This window comes from Beta vulgaris, chromosome 8 (genome assembly GCF_026745355.1).
Source record: "Beta vulgaris subsp. vulgaris cultivar EL10 chromosome 8, EL10.2, whole genome shotgun sequence".
Lineage (NCBI taxonomy): Eukaryota > Viridiplantae > Streptophyta > Magnoliopsida > Caryophyllales > Amaranthaceae > Beta > Beta vulgaris.
Window position 1 is genome coordinate 56,691,956 of NC_079209.1, and position 22,767 is coordinate 56,714,722.

The window sequence follows — 22,767 nt, forward strand, 5'->3', positions numbered from 1 at the left end:
CATGTCTCGGGTAAGAAAAACTTTCATTTATTAAAGTAATACTTTATGATAATAACACTAAATACAACTTAGCCTAGTGGTTAGAACTTTAGTATATGTACTTGAGGTCTCGGGATCAAATTCTATACTATGCAATTTCTTAATTTTTTTATTGTACATGGATTACATGAACTAAAACTCCCTAGGGAGAGCGCTACGTGGCACAATTTCTTGTTTTCGCACGCCTTTTAATATATTTGAGAACCTTCAACTATAATTAACTAACTAACCCATTTCTTAAACAAGTCAATTGACTCTTAGTCTAGTTTATTGATTAACTCATCTCTTTACGATATTCAGGCTCACAAGATCCAAATTTAACAAACAAATAACATAACACATATCAAAAGTAAGAAAAAACTTTGAATTTTAATACTGATGATATACTTCAAGGGTTCGTTATTAGTGTTTAAAAGTTCCTTATTAATACAAATCATAAACGAGTCAAGTCAATCATTCGACTTATTCAATTAAACAAGTTGAAAATTTTACCAAATAAATCGTTAAACTTGTGTCAAATTCAGGCGGAATTTCTCGATTATGTCAGTATTTGTCACCTCTATTTTACATTTAACAAATGGAACGTAGACAATATATATCAAAAAATATTAACAGTAGGTCTGGATTGGGCATTTAGTACATAACATACTTGATCATTTAAACCAAATACATTAAAATCATATAACACTTTAATATTCAATTTTTAAGAGCATGATTATAAACAGATGATTTGATTAAAAAAGAAAAAAGGTAAGGAAATTATTGATTAGATTAGCTAAATAGTTACCATAATGTAACTATTTTTGCCGAGCAAGCTCCAAAAATATAGGATCCTTTCTGTTAAGTTTGATCAAGGCAGAAATAAGTCTTGGATGGATCATATTCAAAATAATTTATTATGAACTCAAACTAACTATATCACACAAAAATTGACTTAGCATACGAAACTTGCTATATCATAAAACTGACTATAACATACATAAAATGAATATATCATTAGAAACATACCATACCAAATATAAACTGACTATATATATATATATATATATATATTATATATAATATATATATATATATAATATATATATATATATATATATATATATATATATACTTGGAAAAAGAAAGGCAAACATAAACCACTCTACTATCACAAATAATTATACTGTAAAACAACAATCTGTTACTTACTTTTTTCTTGACAGTTTTGCTTTAGTTCCCAATTCTCTGACCACCAGGGAGTTCAACTAAGCTTCCAGGGTATGAAAAAACATCGAGTAAATAACGAACTTCATCACTTTGATCAAGTATTGTTAAGCTTTTATCCTGAACATTATAAGATAATAAATGAGTAGTATCACATATATTATTAACTCTCATGACTAAAATGTCATTTTTTCCACTTCCATGGTAACCTAAAAAGTAAAGCTTCCAATCCATATCACTAACATACGGATCCAAAATTTGAAAGAGTTTCACCCAAGATTCTTTAACACCGTATTCCTTCATCACCCACAAATCATAGCCTTTTTCATTGAGATTATTTCTCGTCAATAGACACAAACAACAATCTAGGACACTTATGTGCAACTGTTCATGTTTAATCGTCGTTGTTTATAAGATTATTTATAAATAATTATTTCTTATCCTAGTCAGCTAGTTAGTTAGAGGTTTTCTAACAACCTTCTGTATATATATTCTCTAGCTTTCTCTTGTACAGTTGATTGAGTTTTCTTTCTGTAAAAACACACTAAACACATTCTGTATTCCTTTCTCTCTTAATGAATGAAGATAATCCTTGATTCTTTTCTTCTTCATGGTATCAGAGCCTAATCTCTCTCATGAGATTGAGGTTGTGCGCTGAAATTTCTTACAATTGAAATTTCTTGCGACTTAAGTTTGCTGAAAGATTTTTCTTGATTGAATTGATTTGCGATTTTAAATCTTGTAAATCATATTGAAGTTGTTGAAGAAATGGCTGGAGATTCAGAAGTTTCTTTGAATAATGAAACTGGAGGACAGAATAGGAGTCATGGTGATAATGGAGGTAATGTTGATCCTTTATTCATTGCACCTTCTGATAATCCCACTGCTTCATTAGTTACTGCTGTATTTTGTGGAAACAATTATATGAGATGGAGTAGAAATGTTCGTAGAGCCTTAATTGCTAAGAACAAAGAAGGTTTTATCAATGGAACTTTGAAAATGCCGGATGATAAAGATAAGAATTATCAGAAATGGAAGAGAGCGGATTATATGGTGATGAGTTGGATATTGAGTTCAATGAACTCAGATTTAGCTGATGAATTTGGTTTTATGGAGAATTCAATGGAATTATGGAAAGAATTGCAAGAAAGGTTTGGTCAATCTAATGGACCTTTAGTTTATCAATTGAAGAAGGAGATTGATAGCTTGAAACAAGAAAACATGACAATTGTTGCTTACTATGGAAAGATAAAGAAATTATGGGATGAATTACAAAGTTTGAAGAATTTTCCTGTTTGTAGTTGTGGAGCATTAAGTTCTTGTACCTGTAATTTCATAAAAAGATTACAAGATCTTGAGGCAGAAGATAAGCTAATTCAGTTCTTACTTGGACTGAATAGTGGATTTGATACGGCTATTACAAACATTCTTTCAATGGATCCGTTACCAAACATAAATCGTGCTTTTTCAATAGCTCAGCAAATTGAAAAACAAAAAGAAGTCAGTGCTGGTAATATGGAATTGAATGGAGAAAGTATTGCAATGGCAGTACAAAGAGTGAATAGAGGTGGTGTTACTTCTCAATTTCAGAGAAATGTTCACAACAAGAGAGATTGGAAGAAAGAAAAGCTTGACAAGTTCTGTGATCATTGCAAGACTAGAGGACATGTAATGGATCAATGTTTTAAATTGATTGGGTACCCTGAATGGTACAATGTAATCAAGGCAGGAAAGAAGGATAGAAATGGTTACAGTAACAACCAAGTTAATAAACTTGCTGCAAATGTTCAGACTGACTATGGTGATAATGGTGATTCTCCTTTGGATTTTGAAGGTAATCCTTCTAATTCTACTCATCATAACAGTAGAATTGATACAGATATGGTGGCTGCTATTTGTCAGCAAGTTATGCAGAACATGAAGGGTAAACAAGCATCTTCTACTGGAGCTAGTTCTAGCTTTGCTAGCTTTGCAGGTATCAATCTTGACTCTCTTGCTTGTTCTGTTGTTCAAGAATTTGATTCCACAAGTTGGATTATTGACTCTGGGGCATGTGACCACATGATTTATGATGATAATTTATTAATTGAATCAAGAATTTTAGCATCACCAATAGAAGTTTGGTTACCTGATGGAAGTCATAGATTGGTGAAGGTAGTTGGAAAAGTGATGCTAAGTAAGGACATGGTGCTGCATAATGTGATGTTGGTTGAAGGTTTTAAACATAATTTGATGTCCATAGGTCGTTTAATTGACCAATCTGGAATTACAGTGTCATTTACAAGAGATGGTTGCTGTTTTCAGGACCTTTCTAGTAGCAATATCATTGCTATTGCAAAGAAGTACAAAGGATTGTATATCTTCAATAAGCTGTGTTTCCAGACTACAAGAGATGCTGCTGTTTTTAGAAACAAGATTTCTTGTAATGCAGCTGTGACTGATTTACCTATTCAGAACATTGTCTTGCCTGCTAAGACAGCCACGAGTAACAAGAATAAATGTAACTCAGATATATCTTTGCATATGTTACATGCTCGTTTAGGTCATGTTTCACTTTCTAAAATGAAACATTTATCCTTTTGTGATTGTTCTGGTTTGAAGGAATACAATTGTAGCATTTGTCTATGCTCCAAACAACACAAGCTTCCATTTTCTGTCAGTCTTAATAGAGCAACATCTTGCTTTGATTTGATTCATTTAGACTTATGGGGCCCCTACAGAATCAAAGCCTTGAATGGTGCATCTTACTTTCTTACAGTGTTAGATGATCATAGTAGGGTGGTTTGGACTTTTCTCTTGCATAACAAAAGTCAGGTGTCCAAGATTATCAGTGATTTCTTTGCTCTTGTTGAGAATCAATTTAAAGTTACAGTAAAAGGCATTAGATCTGATAATGGCACTGAAGTGATTAAGGAGCAGTGCTTGCATTTGTTTGCTACCAAAGGAATCATACACCAGAAAAGTGTACCTTATGTTCCTCAACAGAATGGAAGAATTGAGAGGAAACATAAACACTTACTAGAGATGGCCAGAGCATTAAGGTTCAATGCTAACTTGCCTAAGAAGTTCTGGGGAGACTGTATACTTGCAGCTACTCACATCATTAACAAACTTCCTGTTAAGCTTTTAAATTGGAAAACCCCTTATGAAACCATGTTTGCTAAGCCTCCTTCATATGATGAGTTGAGAGTATTTGGTTCTCTATGTTATGCATATAACATGAACATTGCTAAGGATAAATTTGATACAAGAGCCAGAGAATGTATCTTATTGGGATACCCATATGGACAGAAAGCTTATAAGCTTTATGATTTGAATACTCATACTTGCTTTGTTTCAAGGGATGTTATCTTTTATGAAACTATATTTCCATATCATACTAAATTCTCTTCTTCTGCAGTTTCTATTCCTTCACTAGTCAATTTTAGTGATGATCTCTCTCATGATATTCCTAGTACTTCACAACATGAACCTGAATCTTTATCACCTGTCCTTCATTCTTCTGGTAATAATGCTGCTGATACTTCTCATTCTACACCTTCTTCTTCTTCTACATCTCCTACATCCACACAAATATCTACTTCTTCTTCCACTTCTATAATTCCACCCACTGCTACTATAAGAAAATCAACTAGGAATGTTATACCTTCTGTTAAACTTACAGATTTTGTAAACACTTATGTTCCTCACAAATTACCTTCCACTCTTTCTTCTTCTGAGTCAGCTTCTTTCTCTGTTAACTCTTCTTCTATTTTTGAACCTAAACACTATAATCAAGCCAAATTTGATCCTAATTGGCTTCTAGCTATGGACAAGGAGTTACAAGCTTTAGAAGACAATGAAACTTGGGATTTGGTTCCTTTACCTACTGATAAACATGCTATTGGTTCTAAATGGGTTTATAAAGTTAAATTGAAGCCTGATGGTAATGTAGAGAGGTACAAGGCAAGATTAGTTGCCACTGGATACCAGCAAATTGAAGGGCAAGACTTCACTCAAACATTTGCACCAGTAGCAAAATTAGCTACTGTGAGAGTTCTAATTGCTGTAGCTAATGTTCATGGCTGGCCACTTTGTCAATTAGACGTGAACAATGCTTTCTTGCATGGCTTTCTTGAAGAGGAAGTATATATGAAACCTCCTGCTGGCTACACTAAAGCTAAACAAGGTGAGGTTTGCAAATTAAAGAAGTCACTTTATGGTCTTAAACAGGCCTCAAGGCAATGGAATAAGGAACTCAGCAAGTTTTTGAAGAGTTTGGGGTTTGTTCAGTCTAAACAAGACTACTCTCTGTTTACAAGGCATCATGACAGTCACTTCTTGGCTATTCTGGTTTATGTAGATGATATGGTCCTCACAGGGACAAGCATGGTTCAAATTGACAGTGTCAAGCATGCTCTTGATGTTGCATTCACTATAAAGGATCTTGGTGAATTGAATTACTTCTTGGGTGTTGAAGTTTCCAGAAATTCAGATGGTATATTTCTCTCACAACAGAAATATATTAAGGACATTATTGCTGAGTGTGATATGTTACAATGTGATGTTGCACCAGCTCCTTTATCTACTGGCTTGAAGCTATCAACTGATGTGGGTGATATTTTGTCTGAGCCTGATGTTTACAGAAGATTAGTGGGTAAATTGCTTTATCTGGGTCTCACTAGACCTGACCTGTCTTATTGTGTGCAACATTTAAGCCAATTTATGCATCAGCCAAGGGCTCCCCACCTTCGTGCTGCTTTGCATATTGTGAGATATTTGAAAGGAACTTGTGATCATGGTTTGTTTTATTCTGCTCATGCTCAGTTACAAGTTACATCTTATAGTGATGCTGATTGGAGTGCATGTCAGTTCTCAAGTAGATCTCTTAGTGCTTATGCTGTGTTCCTTGGTACTAGTTTGGTTGCATGGAAAACTAAGAAGCAAACAACTGTCAGCAAATCATCTGCTGAAGCTGAATACAGGAGCATGTCAGCAACAGCAAGTGAATTGGTCTGGATTCATGGTTTATTAGAAGATCTCACTGTGCCTGTTTCTCTACCTATTCTCATGTATTGTGATAATTCTTCAGCTGAACATCTTGCTCAGAATCCCAAATTCCATGAGAAAACAAAGCATCTAAAGAGGGACATGCATTACATCCGAGAACAAGTTGAAGAAGGTTTCATATCTACTGCTCATGTGAAAAGTTCAGATCAATTGGCTGATCTTCTCACTAAGCCCTTAGCTTCTACTCAACATTATGCTCTATGTTCCAAGCTTGGTCTTGTTTCCAAAGCCCAGCTTGAAGGGGGAGTATAAGATTATTTATAAATAATTATTTCTTATCCTAGTCAGCTAGTTAGTTAGAGGTTTTCTAACAACCTTCTGTATATATATTCTCTAGCTTTCTCTTGTACAGTTGATTGAGTTTTCTTTCTGTAAAAACACACTAAACACATTCTGTATTCCTTTCTCTCTTAATGAATGAAGATAATCCTTGATTCTTTTCTTCTTCATTGTTTCACGATAATACTCCGGTAATGGTACGTCTTTCACCCAGTTTTCGGATTCGAGATCGAAACAAGCAATTCGATACTCATTAGGAGAATGATTAAAATTCCAATGAAGTAGATGATTATTTATAAGAACCCCTTTTCTGTAATGGTGTTGCGTACGATGGTCTATCATTATCATTGATTCTTTAGGGGATGATATACTATGAACAAGTCTCCAAGACTTGCTAGCATTATTCTTCAAGCTATAAACCAAAACATCCCTATTTATCATAAACCCTCCTTCTTCTTGTGCATAATGATAATCCAAAACAAGTACAATCTTATAATCATTATCAATAGAATCAAACCCAAACCCAGAATAGAAAGAACCAATACGCATAAAAAAAGTGTATCTTATAGGATATGGGATATTAAGAGACATGCCGGTGCACGGGTTGAGCACCATAAAAATGGGCAACAATGCATTAGACATGCAAAGCAATCCGTTACAAGAACCAACTGTGATAACTGGTGTACGGCCAAGATAACAATAATAAAGGTGAATCGAGTCAAAAGTAGAATATAAAGGTGATTTTATTGAGTCCATGTTCACGCAAATAAAGTCTCCTGCACCATGTTTATGTACGTGGATGAGAAACCGATTTGAGGTGTTGGACAGACCATGTTGGAGATGAAGGTTGATGAATTCCAGAGATGAAATTACTGTTTTGAACGATTTCGAAACACTTTTGAAAAGAAGCAGGGATTCTGCAGGGAGTTTAGGGAGTATTTCTCTCATAATTATATCATATGGAAGTGTAGCCATGGATTTTTCTTTGGTTTCTTCGCATATAAAAGTAGGTTCAATAGAGTTTCCGATGATTTCCATGGCTACTTAAATGAGGTTGGCTGCGGGTAAGAGGCAAGGTTCTCATTATTATTGACTCTCCGAAGGAGATATTTATATACAGTTACCTACTTACCTATCATAAGAAACTATACTCACAATCGAATTGATAAATCTTGCTAATTAATTTTTATCCTACTTAAATAAGCTTTGTCATCGATAAATTATTTCAACTATAATATGACAGAGATCCGAAATAGACGCTTCCTTTGTGAACATTGAAACCAAGTCAAGTGTGGCCGTGGTTGTTAGAGATTGTTTAGGAGTTTGGCTCTATGGTTGTTATTCTCTATCATATGCTATTGACCCATTCCATGCAGAACTGATGGCTATACCATACGGAGAGGCTTCGAGTTGGCCAGAGAGAAAAATTTCACGCATGTGGCCTTGATGTCAGATTGTAAAAAAGCAGTGGATATTATTAATGGTAGTGTGGACTATTCTGATTTTTATAGTGACTTGATTACGGAATGCAGGGAGCTGCGGCATTACTTCCAGGAAATCAGTCTTACCTTCACTAGACGAGAAGACAATCAAGTGGCGGATAGGATGGCCAGTGAATGTAGACAGGATTTACAAAACCTTGATGTAATTAGGCTTTTCCCTTTCCCTCCTAATTATTGTCAGGCTTTGTTATCATCGGATTGTAATAGGCTTTTTGCCATAACTCTTTAATTTGCTTAGTTACCTTTGTTCACCAAACAAAAAAAAAAATCCCTTGGGGCGCAAGCTCTGCAGATTACCAGCTCACGCACGTACACACCTCACATAAGGATAATAATACCTAGGTAACATATATCCTAATTAAAATACAACTTCCCCTCAAAAAAAAAAAAATACAACTTAGGAATATTCTCAATAGTAATCAAAACAGATGAGATAATATAACTTCTTTTCAACTTATTCTAACTTATTTCTAGAAAAAATAAGTTCAAAATCTGATAGAATAAGATCAGATAAGTATAATAATATAAACGTCATCAAGTTTAATAAGTTCAGATAAAATAATAAATTTATATAAGAAAAATTAAGATAAAAAAAATCATATAAGTCCAAACAAATTAAATAAAAATCAAACTCAAATATAGCATAAAAATGTTGAACACAATTATATAATAACTGAGCCACCATAAATGAAGACAATGCTCCAGAAGTATTAATGCACTCATACTAACAAAGTACTCCCTCCGTTTCCTAAAGATCTTCCCTCTTTCCGTTTAAGTGCGTTTCCAAAAGTTTCTCTCTTTTACTTTATTCCTTATTTGGAATTTTTTTCCCCTTTTTACCCTATCATGTCTCTATCATATGGTCCACCATTACATTATTAATTCAATTTTACTCCCTTCTTCTCTCCTACTTTAACCCTTTTTATTTGTTTATTTATCTTAACCCCTTTCTCTCTCCCTTTCTCTCTCCTACTTTAACCACCCCATACTCCACACAAATGGATCCTCCTTGGTATCGGTAGGAACAGTAACAAGGAAGATCTTTAGAAAACGGAGGTAGTAAATATGAAAATTATATTTGTCAAATATTTTATCAATTAATACACAATTAAGTACTCCCTCTGTTTTTTATCATTCTCACTTTCATGTGCGCGTCTCCCAATGCACCTCTTTGAACTTAAATATATTTTATTATATATTAGTACAAATTATAACGATTGAATATTAATAATGTATTAATTGAGACGAATCAAACAAGACCCTATATGACTATATTTTTCTTATAAATTGAACAAAATTGAGAAGATTCTCTCTAAGTATGAATAGTGCCAAGATTCCTAGTGAAAAAGATAAAAAAACAGAGGGAGTACTCCGTATTACATTGAAACTATAAAATTCAATCAACTAATAAAGTGAAATAGTTTCATTCAACAAATATTATATGAATACAAAAATGACATATTAGGTAAATACAAGCATGACAAACCTTTTGCTAAACAAACATTCAAATCATAGAAATATAGTATTGAATTTTTTTTATTGACGCAACACCCTGTTCTTGAATTGAAATCGAAGTGTCCACTATATTCACAATCTATCAAGTAGTGTACCTAAATTAAAATCAACTAATATTAGAAATCATAAATAAAATCAATAAAATTTCTTTTTTGCTCATAGAATTTAACATTGAAAAGTAAAAAAAAAATTATTGGTAAGAGACTTAAATGATAGAGACTAAACCAATCAAATTTTGTAACAAAAAGAACTTATGTTTAAAATTTGACACTTATTTATGCCCAAAAAAATCGAGTTCCTATCTCGAAAAAAATCCAACAACGCATCGCTTAAAAAAAAAATGCTACCGATGTAAATATCCAAAGGGGTCACTATAAGGTAAATATCGAAAGATGAACTCTTAAACTTAAACAAGTCAATTTTTAAGTTAGAATAAGTGACTCTATATGGCAATTCTTTTTTTTTTGACAACGGGGAAAACTTACAAAGCAAACCGAGAAAGGACTAGTAAAAGACAACTCAATGCACAACAAAAGGAAAGTTAGGGTGACGGAGCGAGTGAGCCAGGTCGTGGGCAGCTGCTACCTCCTCGCGGCCGACTTTCATAATACAACACCCACTCAGAGAAGCTGCAAGATTCTTTATGTCGGAAATGGTGTGCTGAAGGTAACTTAGAATAGTAGAAGGAGCTCTGACAGCGGTGACGAGAGCGGCTGAGTCCGTATAAATCAAGACATTCCTAAAGGAATTTTGCGTCGCCCATAATAGACCAAGCCGGCAAGCCTGAGCTTCCACCTGGAGCGCTGAAGTCGCCCTCAGTACTTGACCATCTTGAACCTGAAACTCCGAGTGGCAAATGTCAGCTACCCAGGCGGCTACCGCGCAGTGAGAAGACTTATCCCATGCACCATCACAACGGACCAGGATATCAATATCCAAATTGTGAAACTGGCCATAAATGACCCTCTGGAATCCCGGGGGGGGGAGCAGCAGGAATAGCAGGGGCTGGGAAGAAATTGCATTGTTCCGCAAACAAGCGATGCTCCTGGATTCCGTTTTCATAGAAATCTTTGAACACCTCAAGAGTGGCGCAGACATTATGGAATATCTGCCCATTCCTAGTCTTCCAAATAGCCAGAGCGTAGCAATAAACTCCGGGAGTTGAGAGCCCTGTTTGCCATCCTGCTTGTGCAAATGTTCAATACAGTGGGACACCCATTCACGAAACGGCAGATGAAGCGAGGTGAACGCATGGGTCGAGGGGGACATATCCCAGACTTCTTGAGCAAGAGGGCACTGTCGAAAGAGATTATCATTGCATTTTGCAGCATACAGACAGATACGACAATCCTCCGAAGTGATGAGCCCTCGACGGAAGAGATTAGCTGAAGTGGTGAGACTATTTTGCCACATCTTCCAAATAAACAGTTTCCATTTAGGCATGATGGTCAGGTGCCAGAGAGTACGACAAAATCGTATCTGGTCAGCTATCATGCTACACATATCATTTTGCTGATGTTGAAGAGCGATTACATAACCGATTTTGGTAGAATAGCCCCCAGATTAAGTGAGAGGCCAAATGCGGCTATCAGTTGTGGAGTTCGAAGCCGGAAGTTCAATCTCTGAGATTTGACGAACACTAGATGGAGTGAAATAACGGTTTAGATGACGGAAATCCCAACCGTTAGAAGAAGAATGAATGAGATCCGCAACTTTGAGGGAAGCAGCCTCACGGATAGTGACATTATCATTCATAACTGGGGCACCACCACAGACCCATTTGTCGCTCGAAGCGTTGATAGCGAGACCGTTCCCAACTTTTCGGGAGCAAGCAGAGAGCAAAGTTTGGGTGGTTTTGTAGAGGCCTTGTGCACCCCAGGAGGAGTTGTGGCGTCGGGCAGGCCGACGACGATGAGAAGCACGATGCTGGGCGTAGACACGCGATAACAATAGTTGTGGTTGTTGTTGAACTCGCCAGGCCTGCTTCATAAGCAGCGCCTGATTGAGAGCCGTAATATTGCGAATTCCAAGCTAAGGCCTCCAAGGCCCTTAGGCTGATGAAGGATCGCCTTTTTACGCCAGTGTATACCTTTGTCATGAGCATTAGTTCAAAAAAACCTTGCTAACATCCCATCCAGTTCATTGGCAATAGTAGAGGGGATCTGAAAGATGGACAACTGATTAATAAGCGAGGCTACCAAAATGGAATTAATTATGATAAGTTTCGAAGCCTGGCTTAGGCCTTTATTCTTCCATTGGGAAATTTGAGTAGACATTTTGTCGAGAAGCGGGGTAAAGTGATGGACCTTCCGACCGGTGAAGTCCACATTGACTCCTAAATAGGTACCAATAGAATCTTGAGTCTCCATTCTGAATATTTCTTTGTAACGCAGCCTCAAAGGCTCGTCAATGTTAGGGCTGAATTTTATGATTGATTTCTGTAGACTCAGCATTTGCTCTGAAATGGAGCAGAAACGATCCAGAAGGTTCTTTAAATTAGAACAGGCTTCCTCCGACGCGCGAATGAAGAACATTGCATCATCGGCAAAAAACAGGTGAGAAATATTAGGGCTCCAACGCGAACTCTTTATACCAGTAAAACTCCGAATATCAACTGCCAGGGATGGCATTACACTAATTTTATTAGAAGGCGTTACATTATGAGACGGGCTAATCGCTCAACCTAAGGTTAGATTTAGATTATAATATTGAGGAAAGAAATATAAAGACATGACTATTATTAATATTTACAAATATAAAACGTAAATATGGACTTTTTTTTTTGAAGGGAAACACGCAATAATAATACATTATTGTAAATCAAGCTTCACCAAAATTTGTAAACTTTGGAGAAAATATTGAGTACAAATTAGTTCCGAGTCTTCACCAATATTCCAAAATAAGCTACACAATTGTCTAACCTTTTCACATGCTTACGAGAGAAATTATCAAAAGAAGATGACAAAAAACAATTTCCTCATACATCAAATAGATGGGAGCAGCTCCTGTACTCCTCTTTTGAATGTGATGACTGATGGCAGACCACACAATGTACGCATAATGGACTACTACGATTATAAAATAGCGAACGTTAATCCCGGGTCTTTGTTCGCTCTTAAGCATCCATAAAGATAATGCATGTTAATTAATCATTCAATCAATATATTTATCTATTTTGTGTTATTTAACTGACAATTATTTCAGCATGATGGGCCTACGTAGAAGGCCCTCGGTCTCAAAATAATTTCTACGGAAATACCGATAATATTAAATGATATTTTTAGCATGAAAATATTAATAACTCGTAATATCACTTAAGAGTAAAACTATTTGATTATTAATTACTTGCATTAATAATTTAATTTTGTTTATTCAATGATTATTTTGTAATACTCGAATATAATTTAATTAGAAGTTAGATTACTTCCATCAATAATTTAAATCTCGAGTATTGCTCATATGACCTAATCTAACCTACAAATTAGTAATGTTCCAAAGTAATAAGGTACAGAGAAGTAATCCTCCATATCTAAGTTTGTCCTCGTCAAACCAACTTCTGGAACATTTAACATCTCCTTCGGATCTAATTTCCTCCCATAATCATCTGACCAATTAATAAGCTTCCAGTTACAAATTACTATTCTTATTATCTCATTATCTCATACTTGGACGGCTCGGCTCGGCTCAGATTCAACGTTATTGTCAAAGGACCAACTTAACCATGTCAAAAAGATAATTCAATAAAAAGCTTAAACTAAATAATGGTTAAAGTTGCAGGAATAGTTTTATACTTTATCAGCTACTAAAAAGTTTCATTATTGGTTTGACTTTGATTTTAAGGTTGCTAAATTGAGACAAAGGAAAGAACTGGGAATATAGGATTGAGAGTGTGTTCAGACAGATAACATGTGTGGGATGAGTTCACTGGCATATAGATCAGAATATATAAATATATTAGCAAACTCATAATGATATACATAAACCTCCCTTAAACAACAATTTAAGGAAAGTCCCTAATCCTTAATAATCCCTCATGTAACCCTAAGCTCCTCTTTTCCCTTTGTTGTTGGCTGTCAGCCCTGCCTCCCTGACCAGTAACTAAGGTGTCGGGCCGCTGCCGCCTGCCGCCTCCTCACTCTCTCAAACTCCGTCTCATCTTGTCTGTAGCCTACTCATGAGTCACGGACAAGCTTGGTTTCTCTTTGCTCATCATCTGCCATTTGCCAGTTACCATTATTACTGAGCTTTATTTATTCTCTTGATCACTATATTCATTAATATACTTCCTCCGTTTCATAAGAAGTGAAACACTTCTCTAAAATAACTCTTACATAAAAGAGAGAAGTGTTTCACTTATTATGGAACGGAGGAAGTGTATAGTGATTTGATGAATTAAATTAATCTTAGGGCTTGTTTGAGTTTGACAGACATAAAGTATATGGTAGATAGACTTTTTAGGAAGTGGAAAAATGTGAAGTTATTTGGTTAAAAAAAAAAAAAGGAAGTTTCATCTCTTAAGAATTGTGAATTAATTTCATAAAACAAAGGAAGTTGCTTATATATCCGTATTTCTTAGATGGAGAGATTGGATTCAAGAGAATAAAGACATGATGCAGCACGCTACTCAATGAATTATTTGCAAGAGTATATAACTAAAATGGAAGAGGTCATCATAATTTACAAGGAAAAGTGATAATAGATCTGAAAGTTTGCTTGAGGAAGGAAAAACTAAAAAAAAAAGGATTGGTTTAGGAAGAAGAAGATAGAAAAATTCATTGATGCGGGGTTTGGAACAATAAAATTAAATAACACATGTAATGTTGTAAACATGTGGAAAAGATGATTTAGGCTCGTAATTAACGTAAATTATTGTCCTGGCTACTCAAGAGTGAACAAAGGTCGGGATAAGCGTTACCTAATTCGCTTTTGAATTCGCCAATTCACCTAAAATAGGCCAAAAATAAATCAAAATCGACCATAATTTTCTTTTCTCAATTCAAAATTCGCGAGAAATTAGGAAATTAGGTAACACTTATCAGGATTTATGTAAATAAAGTTTTAGTTAGAACAATTATTATATAAGAAGGTGAGAATATTCAGAAAGTAAGCCATTTTAGTGAAAACATAGTCCTTTCTTAAGGTGTCGATCACAAGGTAATTTTTTTAAAAAAATGTAATCATATAGATTGATTAGCCTTGCAAGGGAAAAAGTGATTACATATTTAGCCAAAATAACTTGTTGGTTAATAAATATAGCAATTAAGGATTCTCATGTTCTCATCATATAAGTAGAGTTAACATTAGAACGAATCCCATATAAACTATATCATTTAATGTCTTTATTTTTCTCTCGTCAGCATAATAATTTTAAATTGGGTAGTTACAAGTCGCTTGTCAGCAACTAAATAAAATTAGAAGAGAATTTCAATTATGTAAATTGGCATTATTTGCTCTATTAAAATGTTAATTTGTACTAGATTACCAATTGATGATTAAAATCAATAAAAAAAATCCCCCTAGGAAATCTAATAGAATTATTATTATTATTATTGGTTTAAATTAAATATCTTAAATTTTTCTATAACACAAACTTCAAACCAAAGAAAAATCAGTTCTCTTCTTATATTGGAGCTTCACTGCATTTTCAAATACGACATTCTCAAATTTACCACACATTAATACCACATACAATAACAAAAAAAAAACACTACATTATCATTAAAAAGACAACTTAAATTTATACTAAATAGATTTTTCCATAACACAAACTCAATTACAAACACAAACTTCAAACCAAAAAAAAAAAAAATCAGTTATCTTCATAGCTTGGAGCTTCACCGGATTTTCAAATATGATATTCTCAAATTTGTGGATACTTTACTGTTAATCAGGTACATAATCTGTTATTGAAAATAAAAATTTGTTTGTAATGTTTATATTCAGTAAATCTTAAGAATATGTACTATGTTTGAGTAAATTTAAACTCAAAATACAGTAAATTTTACGAATATGTGTTGTGTTAGAATTTTTAAAAAAAAAAAAAAATTATACTCAAATTACAGTTATTTAAAATTTCATTCAAGTATAGTTGAAATTCTAATTAAAATCACATTAGAAATGGTCGGGGAAAAAAATCAAATTTCGTCAAAAAATAGCTTCAAATTTGTGCCCAAATATTAAAAAAAATTAGACAAAATATTTCAACAAGAATTATTTTGTGCCCATATATAAAAAAGAATTTGAGAAAAAGATACTTCAACCCAATATTAAAATCAAAAGTTTGTGCCCGTAACCAAATCTCAGTCCATCAACTCGAAATTCAAAAATACATTATCGACGACATGAAGAGCATCGCCATGACAGCCAAAGCCAACTCCAATGATGACGAAATCATAATCGAAGGTCTCGGGAGAGTGAACTCGATTACTCGGGAGCTGAACTCGGCGAAAACTCATTGAGAAACTCAATGCTTCTCTTCGAAACCCACAAAAGCAAAGATTGAGATTGAGAGATTTAGCTGAAAATGAGAATCGAATGTGTGGTTTGATATTGGGAAAATTGAGGAAGATGATGAAAATAAAAAAGAGAAAAAGTGAGACTACATTGTTTCAATCAAATAGAGAGGGAAAAAGAATTGCATGTAATTGAGAGATGTGTTTGGGAATTGGGGAGTACCTAAGAATTGAAGAGAGAAAAAGGATTGCACTATTCCTGTCTCTTTTTCTCACTGTTCATGGGGTAGTTTAGAGCTTTCATAAAAAACATTAGTTAGAGATGTCATATCATTACTTATACTTTCTTATTAATGTGTTTTTAAATACTATTTGTAAGTATTTCAATCTTACTCAGAAAATGGAGGTGAACTTAGATAAGAACCTCGTTTTTTTGATTTGTTTACTACTAAGTAATAGTTATTCCCAAAATGTCGACGCATGCATAGCGTGCATAAAAAACTAGTATAAACTATATCATTTAATGTTTTTATTTTTCTCTCTTCAGCATAATAATTTTAAATTGGGTAGTTACAAGCCGCTTGTCAGCAACTAAAAATTAGAAGAGAATATCAATTATGTAAACTGGCATTATTTGCTTATTAAAATCATAATTTGTACTAGATTACCAATAGATGATTAAAAACCAATAAAAAAAATCCCCCTTGGAAAGCTAATAGAATTATTATTATTGGTTTAAATTAAATATCTTAAGATGTGTAATGTCCTTCACCTTTGTTTAAAAAATTAAATCAACAAAAAGAAAAAATCATATTGGACAAAATATATAAGATTTAGCTTGGATAAGTTCAAACAAACTTAATTAAGGTAACAACAATAATACAAGTTGAGAGGAAAAAAAAATATATATATACATCCAAGTTGTGAAAAACAATCTAAGTCTTATACATGATAAATTGCCTTTCAAATCTAAGGATTATTTAAAGAACTTCATGAGGGTATCCACAGCTCAAGGCCATGTGAATCCACCCTGAGGGTTACATAATACTGAACTACTGATATCTAATTCTAATTAAATGCTAAAATGGGTCCCAAGTAAATCTAAGGGCCTTCGTAGTTACTCTATAAATAGGAGGTATTACATGCTTCATATAAATCCTCACTACCCTACAACTTCTCTCTTTCTCTTTCATTTTTTTTCTTTCAGTTCATAGAAATCTTTAATGGCAGCCATGGATAATCACTGCATCTTCCTGCTCATCATCTTCGCCGTCTCGGTATCATATACAAACTTCAATGTCTATATATATCTTAATGCATGCTCATCATCTTCTTCTCTATTCTATTTTATTTTTGGCTCATGCATACATTTAATTTAATAGTATGATATTATCGTATATATGATCTTGATTATATTATTACTACGTGATATCTTAGCTTCAACTAGTTGCTGCTGATGTCGCTACTACAACTTCTCCAAGTGCAAAAGCTTACTGGAATATGAAATTTCCAGGAGTATCAATGCCACCAATTCTGGAGTATATGATGCCAAAACCATCAGGTACATATATGTATATATATAGAGTTAATTTATCAATGGGATCGATATATACTCCGGTCTCTGTATGTATAAACCCTAGTTAAATTCATTATTGGCCTTGTTTGGTTGACAAAACAAATCATGGGAAGTGCAAATTCCTAGAAAGTAGAAGTATATGAAGTTGTTTGGTTGGCAAAATCATGGGAATTTGCACTTCCTAGGAAGTTCTACTTCCTCCAAAATGGAGGAAGTTACTTACCTAGGTCCCCTTAGGTAATAAGTAGAGCTTCTCATAGGAAGTTCTACTTCCCATTATCAACCAAACACAATTTTACACTTCCTAGAAATTTCAAATACATGGAAAAAATAACTTCCTAGGAAGTATGACTTCCTATATACAAGCAAACAAGGCCTAAGTCGCTGGTACATTAGATGACTTGATCAGATTCAGTAACTAAGCATATAAATATACATATACATATACATAAGTACTGCTCCCGGTCTTTATTAGTTTACTCATATTTCTTTTTAGGACATCCCTTATTAATTTACCCATTTCTTTTGTTTCTATTTTTGAAATGGGAGGACTAACTTTCCATCAAATACATTCAACTTTAACATAAAATAATAGTTTCTTTTTCTTATTATGTCCTACAACATTGTTTCTCCTAAAATTAAACTTTGTGCAAAAGAAACGGGTAAACTAATAAAGACCGAAGAAAGTATATAAGTATATAAATGTATATTATGTATATATATACATAGGACTCAATTGATAATGATTTTTTGTGTTTGTGTTTGTTTATTGAATGGCCAGGATTTGATTACCAACAAGGCAAAGCCAGCTTCATCAGGGACAAGACCATGGCCCTCTACAATTGGTACATATATATATACATGATTTTCATCCTTGTATTATGGAAGTGCTTAATTCCATGTTAAGTAATATTGCTAATAATGTACCTGGTGAATTACATATATAGGTATAGCTATGATGTGAAAACATCTGGAACACAACTTAAAAACAAGATGTTTACCTCCATGTTCATCCGCGAAGATGACCTACTAAAACCAGGCACCATTCATGAACTGCAATACTTAGGTCAATCCGACCTCGGACCATCCTTCATGACAAGAGATGAAGTCCAGAAATTACCATTCACTTCATCAAACTTACCACAAATACTTTCAACTTTTGGCATTAACACCGCCTCCAAAGAAGCAAAATTGATGCAGTCCACTTTGACTCGTTGTGAAGATCCTCTCAAATTTGGTCACCATACATGTGCTCCTTCTTTAGAAGATATGGTTGATTTTGTTTCTTCAGAGTTCCATCCCTCAAATCCAAGTGAAGATCTTAAAGTTCTTGGTGTTACAGTCACCCCTCCCATGCAAGTTAACCAAAGGTATGCAATTATAATTGATGGATTATATATGAGCCTATAGAATAGATTGATCGTGTTCAAGTAATTAAGGTCATGTAACTAATTATAATCTCGGATTATATTCCATCTATATATAATAGGTACCTCATAACCGGAGTAGAGAAAGTTGTTGAGATTGGGAACCCTACAATAGCTTGTCACAAGGCTGCATTCCCTTACGGAGCATTTATGTGCCACCGTATGGAGGGGGCTAGGGCTTATCGCGTTGAACTCCAAAGCCTTGACAACAACAATCTGAAGGTGGATACAGCTCTTGTAGGTTGTCACCATGACACTGACAAATGGAGTCCTTCCTATGCCGCTTTTAAGCTCCTTGATCTCAAGCCTGGACAGCCTATCTGTCATTTCTTGCTTGCAGACAATCTTATCTTCATAAAAAAGGTTGATGATATAAAGATGGTTGTATCGTCAGAATAGCATATATAGCTCATGATTTTTCACATATATGAATTTATGTTTGTGAAAACTGGTTGTATAATTGACTAAGTATGTATCAAGTTGTACGAGTTGGTGATGAGTGTATCGTCGTCTAAAATGTAATTTCAAGAACCATCAAGGCTCAAGGTATTGCCTTGGCCAAGCTAAATCAGTTAATAAAACTCTCATCCCATGCTTTCTCTTGTTAGAAAGCTGATATTATAGCAAAATAAATTCCCTTACTTCAAATTAAGTACTACTAGTTTCTTGTTTCTATGTAATATTATGCTCCAAGATATTAAGGATCAATTCTTGTATGGTACTAAATGCAATTATCATTGTTATTAACAAGAAGATTATTTGGGGAGGAGTAACACTACTAAGCCCCAAAATAAGCAAAAAGCTAAGAAAACTAACCAATGATTATCACAAGTTGGGCATTGACAAGGGTTTATATGAATTGGATCATACAAAGTAACTTTACATTCTTGGCATGGCTTCGCCAAGCTTTTCTACAACATTTTAGTATCAGTCAAGTTTTAAGTTTTAACGTTAAAAAAGCTTAATTGTTAAATACCTAACACTATAGAGAACGATGAAACTGACAATATTTCTTTTAGTCATTTAGTGAAATATTAGATACTTCTTCTATTTCAAAAAATAAAAGTTGTCAACAATTACTTTTTTGACGATCTCCAATGCATTTTTTTACGACTCTTAATATCTTTAATTAAGTATCTTGAGAAAAAGTTTTTATAATAGCGACTATTTTAAAATGAAAGAAGTATGTAACAGTTACGGATTTATCCTTCAATGCGCGTTTATTACAATACATATAAACCATAATCCATATGCATCCAAAATCTAGCTAAGAAGAATATACCCTTTTTGCATCAGTGGCAGATTGAATAAGTTTGATGGTGGTGGAAGCGGCAAGAGAGACGGCGACAATGGACGCAGCTGAAAGTAGCTCCACCTTTAACAAGTGCTACAAGTGGCTGGGGAACTTCCATGTTTGAGGACTTTTATCGAACACTTGGTGGGCTACTCTTATTCCCAAATTTTGCCGTACGAGAGACTAGTGTTTTAGTATAAAAGGTCACTTAAAGTTAGAATAAGTAAATAGGTTCTCCTTACTATAATTCGGCCCAAAGAAGGAATATAACACGACTGATAATAATACTTCCTCCGTTTCAAAATAGATGGGACATTGTGATTAAAACGGACTCCTAGGCAAAATTTCATAAGTATGTTTAAGTAGTATAAAGAGAGGTAGATTAATTCTAGTGGTCCCATGTGAAGAGGAGGGAGAAAGAAAAAGTTGGGGACCACATGTATTAATTAAGTAAAATGGTAAAAGTGTAAGGCAAAAGTTACTCAATAAGGAAAAAAAAACAATGTACCATCTATTTTGAAACACCCATAAATAGACAATGTATCATCTATTTTGAAACGGAGGAAGTATTAGTAATGTGTTGTAACCCTATCGCATAAATAGTGAATGGATTTAGGGATACTATTTTAATTAATCATAGGGTGGATTAGAAGTCTCGTTGTGTAAATGATAGAAGCTGTGTTTGTAGTCTAACATGTGAGCTGCACATGTTTAGTAAGTTGTACATGTCTATATAGTAATCAGCACATGTCTTTAGTAACCTAGCTGTCTTGGATCACGTGAGGATCCTTCTAGGGATTAGGGCTGTGTCCTTAGTATATAAGACAGCATAGGTCATCAGGTTGTAATCAATGAATACATAACAGAAATATATGTTGCTGAAAACAAGGAGGAGCCGCCTTTGAGCTACCTACCTTCATTCAAGTATATTCTCAGCTATACTTGGAAATGTCAGTAGATTTCACAACACTCTTAGCTTAAATTTGTTTACATGGTATCAGAGCAAGAAGAGGTAAGTGGAATCTTTTAAAGTTTGTTGTTTTAACAACTAAAAAAAAAACAAAATCTCTACCTGCTTCTGTATTTCTGGGCAATAGAGTTCTGTGTTGAAGAAGAAAAAAAAAAAAAACACTTTAAGTTTTTTCCTTTCTTGCATCATGACTGAAAAGGATGCATCAAAAACGACTATTGAGACCAATAGTCCTCTGTATTTGCATCCCTCTGATGGTCCAAATACCTTGAAGGTAGACTGTCAGTTAACAGGAGCAACTGATTACAGACCATGGAAGAGATCCATGGAAATATCTCTTGCAACCAAGAGAAAGTTAGGTTTTGTCACTGGAGCCTTGACAAAATCTAGTACTGATTCAGTTTTAAGAGAAGCTTGGGAAGCTTGTAACAGTATGGTTACAGCTTGGCTTCTTAATAACATGACTGAGTCCATCAGGAGATCAGTGATGTATATGAAATCTTCTAAGGAAATCTGGTTGAGTCTTAAGCATAGGTTCACTGTGAGTAATGGGAGTAGGAAATATAGACTCAACAAGCAAACTTATGAAGTAAAGCAGAATGAGAAGCCTGTATCTGAATACTATACAGATCTTAGGGTGCTTTGGGAAGAGATAGAGTCAATGAATGACTATCCTTCAATCACCAGTGTGAATGCAGAAGTCACTGCCTATGTTGAGGCAATAAATCAACAAAAAGAAGAGCAAAGATTGTTCCAGTTCCTAAATGGTCTGGATCTTGCATATGGGTCCTTGAGAAGTCACATACTGTTGATGCATGATCTTCCTACTGTAGAGGGAGCTGTGTCTATGGTTCAACAAGAAGAGTCACAGAATGAAGTTGTAGGAAAAGAAAAAGAAGAGAGTGTAGGTATAGCTCTTTACAGCAAGAATGAGAACAAGCTCTACTGTACTGTTTGCAAGAAAAGCAACCACACTGCTGAGAAGTGTTGGTTCAAGATAGGCTTTCCTGCTAACAGTAATAAGAACAAGCAAGGGAACAAAAGTTATGACAACTCACAAGAAAATAGAAGTGGCTATGGCAAGAGTAAAGCTCAAGGTTATACTGGAGGAGGTCAGAATTACAAGAAGAAGGGTGGATACAGTGCTCAAGTGAGTGGTGGAAGTGCTGAACTTGCAACAGCTATTGCCCAACAACTTCAGGAGATGTTGAAGCTGGGCTCTAGCTCCAGCAATATAGCAGCTAAGCAGGGAGGTGATGATACTGATGATGAAATTGACAATCACTTTGCAGGTATGGTGTCTTGTCATTTTGTTAAAAACATGAGTGATGCATGGATAATAGATTCTGGTGCCTCAGACCATATGATTGCTAAACTGGAGCAACTTCATAATGTAAGAAAATTACTTCACTAGCCTAGGGTTAATTTACCTAATGGTGGTGTTGCCTATGTAACTCA

The 22,767-nt window shown here is 34.5% G+C and overlaps 2 protein-coding genes and 1 long non-coding RNA gene across 3 annotated transcripts; 1 reads left to right on the forward strand and 2 right to left on the reverse strand.

Annotated features, from left to right (window-relative positions):
* Positions 1-1,251: 1,251 nt before the first annotated feature.
* Positions 1,252-7,598, reverse strand: LOC125492430 (F-box protein CPR1-like). The gene is made up of 2 exons (XM_048634894.2): positions 6,645-7,598; positions 1,252-1,565 (listed from the first exon to the last, which is right to left on the reverse strand). Exons 1-2 carry the CDS (start codon positions 7,546-7,548, stop codon positions 1,252-1,254), a joined length of 1,218 nt encoding a protein of 405 aa, XP_048490851.2. The 5' UTR covers positions 7,549-7,598.
* A 9,168-nt stretch (positions 7,599-16,766) lies between these two features.
* On the reverse strand, positions 16,767-20,641 carry LOC130589797 (uncharacterized). The gene is made up of 3 exons (XR_008967461.1): positions 20,328-20,641; positions 18,620-19,395; positions 16,767-17,575 (listed from the first exon to the last, which is right to left on the reverse strand). It is a non-coding gene; the product is annotated as an uncharacterized LOC130589797 (long non-coding RNA).
* LOC104902065 (BURP domain-containing protein 5) lies at positions 17,210-19,755 on the forward strand. The gene is made up of 5 exons (XM_019251379.3): positions 17,210-17,319; positions 17,480-17,603; positions 18,400-18,463; positions 18,566-18,988; positions 19,108-19,755. The coding sequence occupies exons 1-5, from the start codon at positions 17,266-17,268 to the stop codon at positions 19,442-19,444; spliced, it is 1,002 nt and encodes a 333-aa protein (XP_019106924.2). The 5' UTR covers positions 17,210-17,265; the 3' UTR covers positions 19,445-19,755.
* Positions 20,642-22,767: the final 2,126 nt, after the last annotated feature.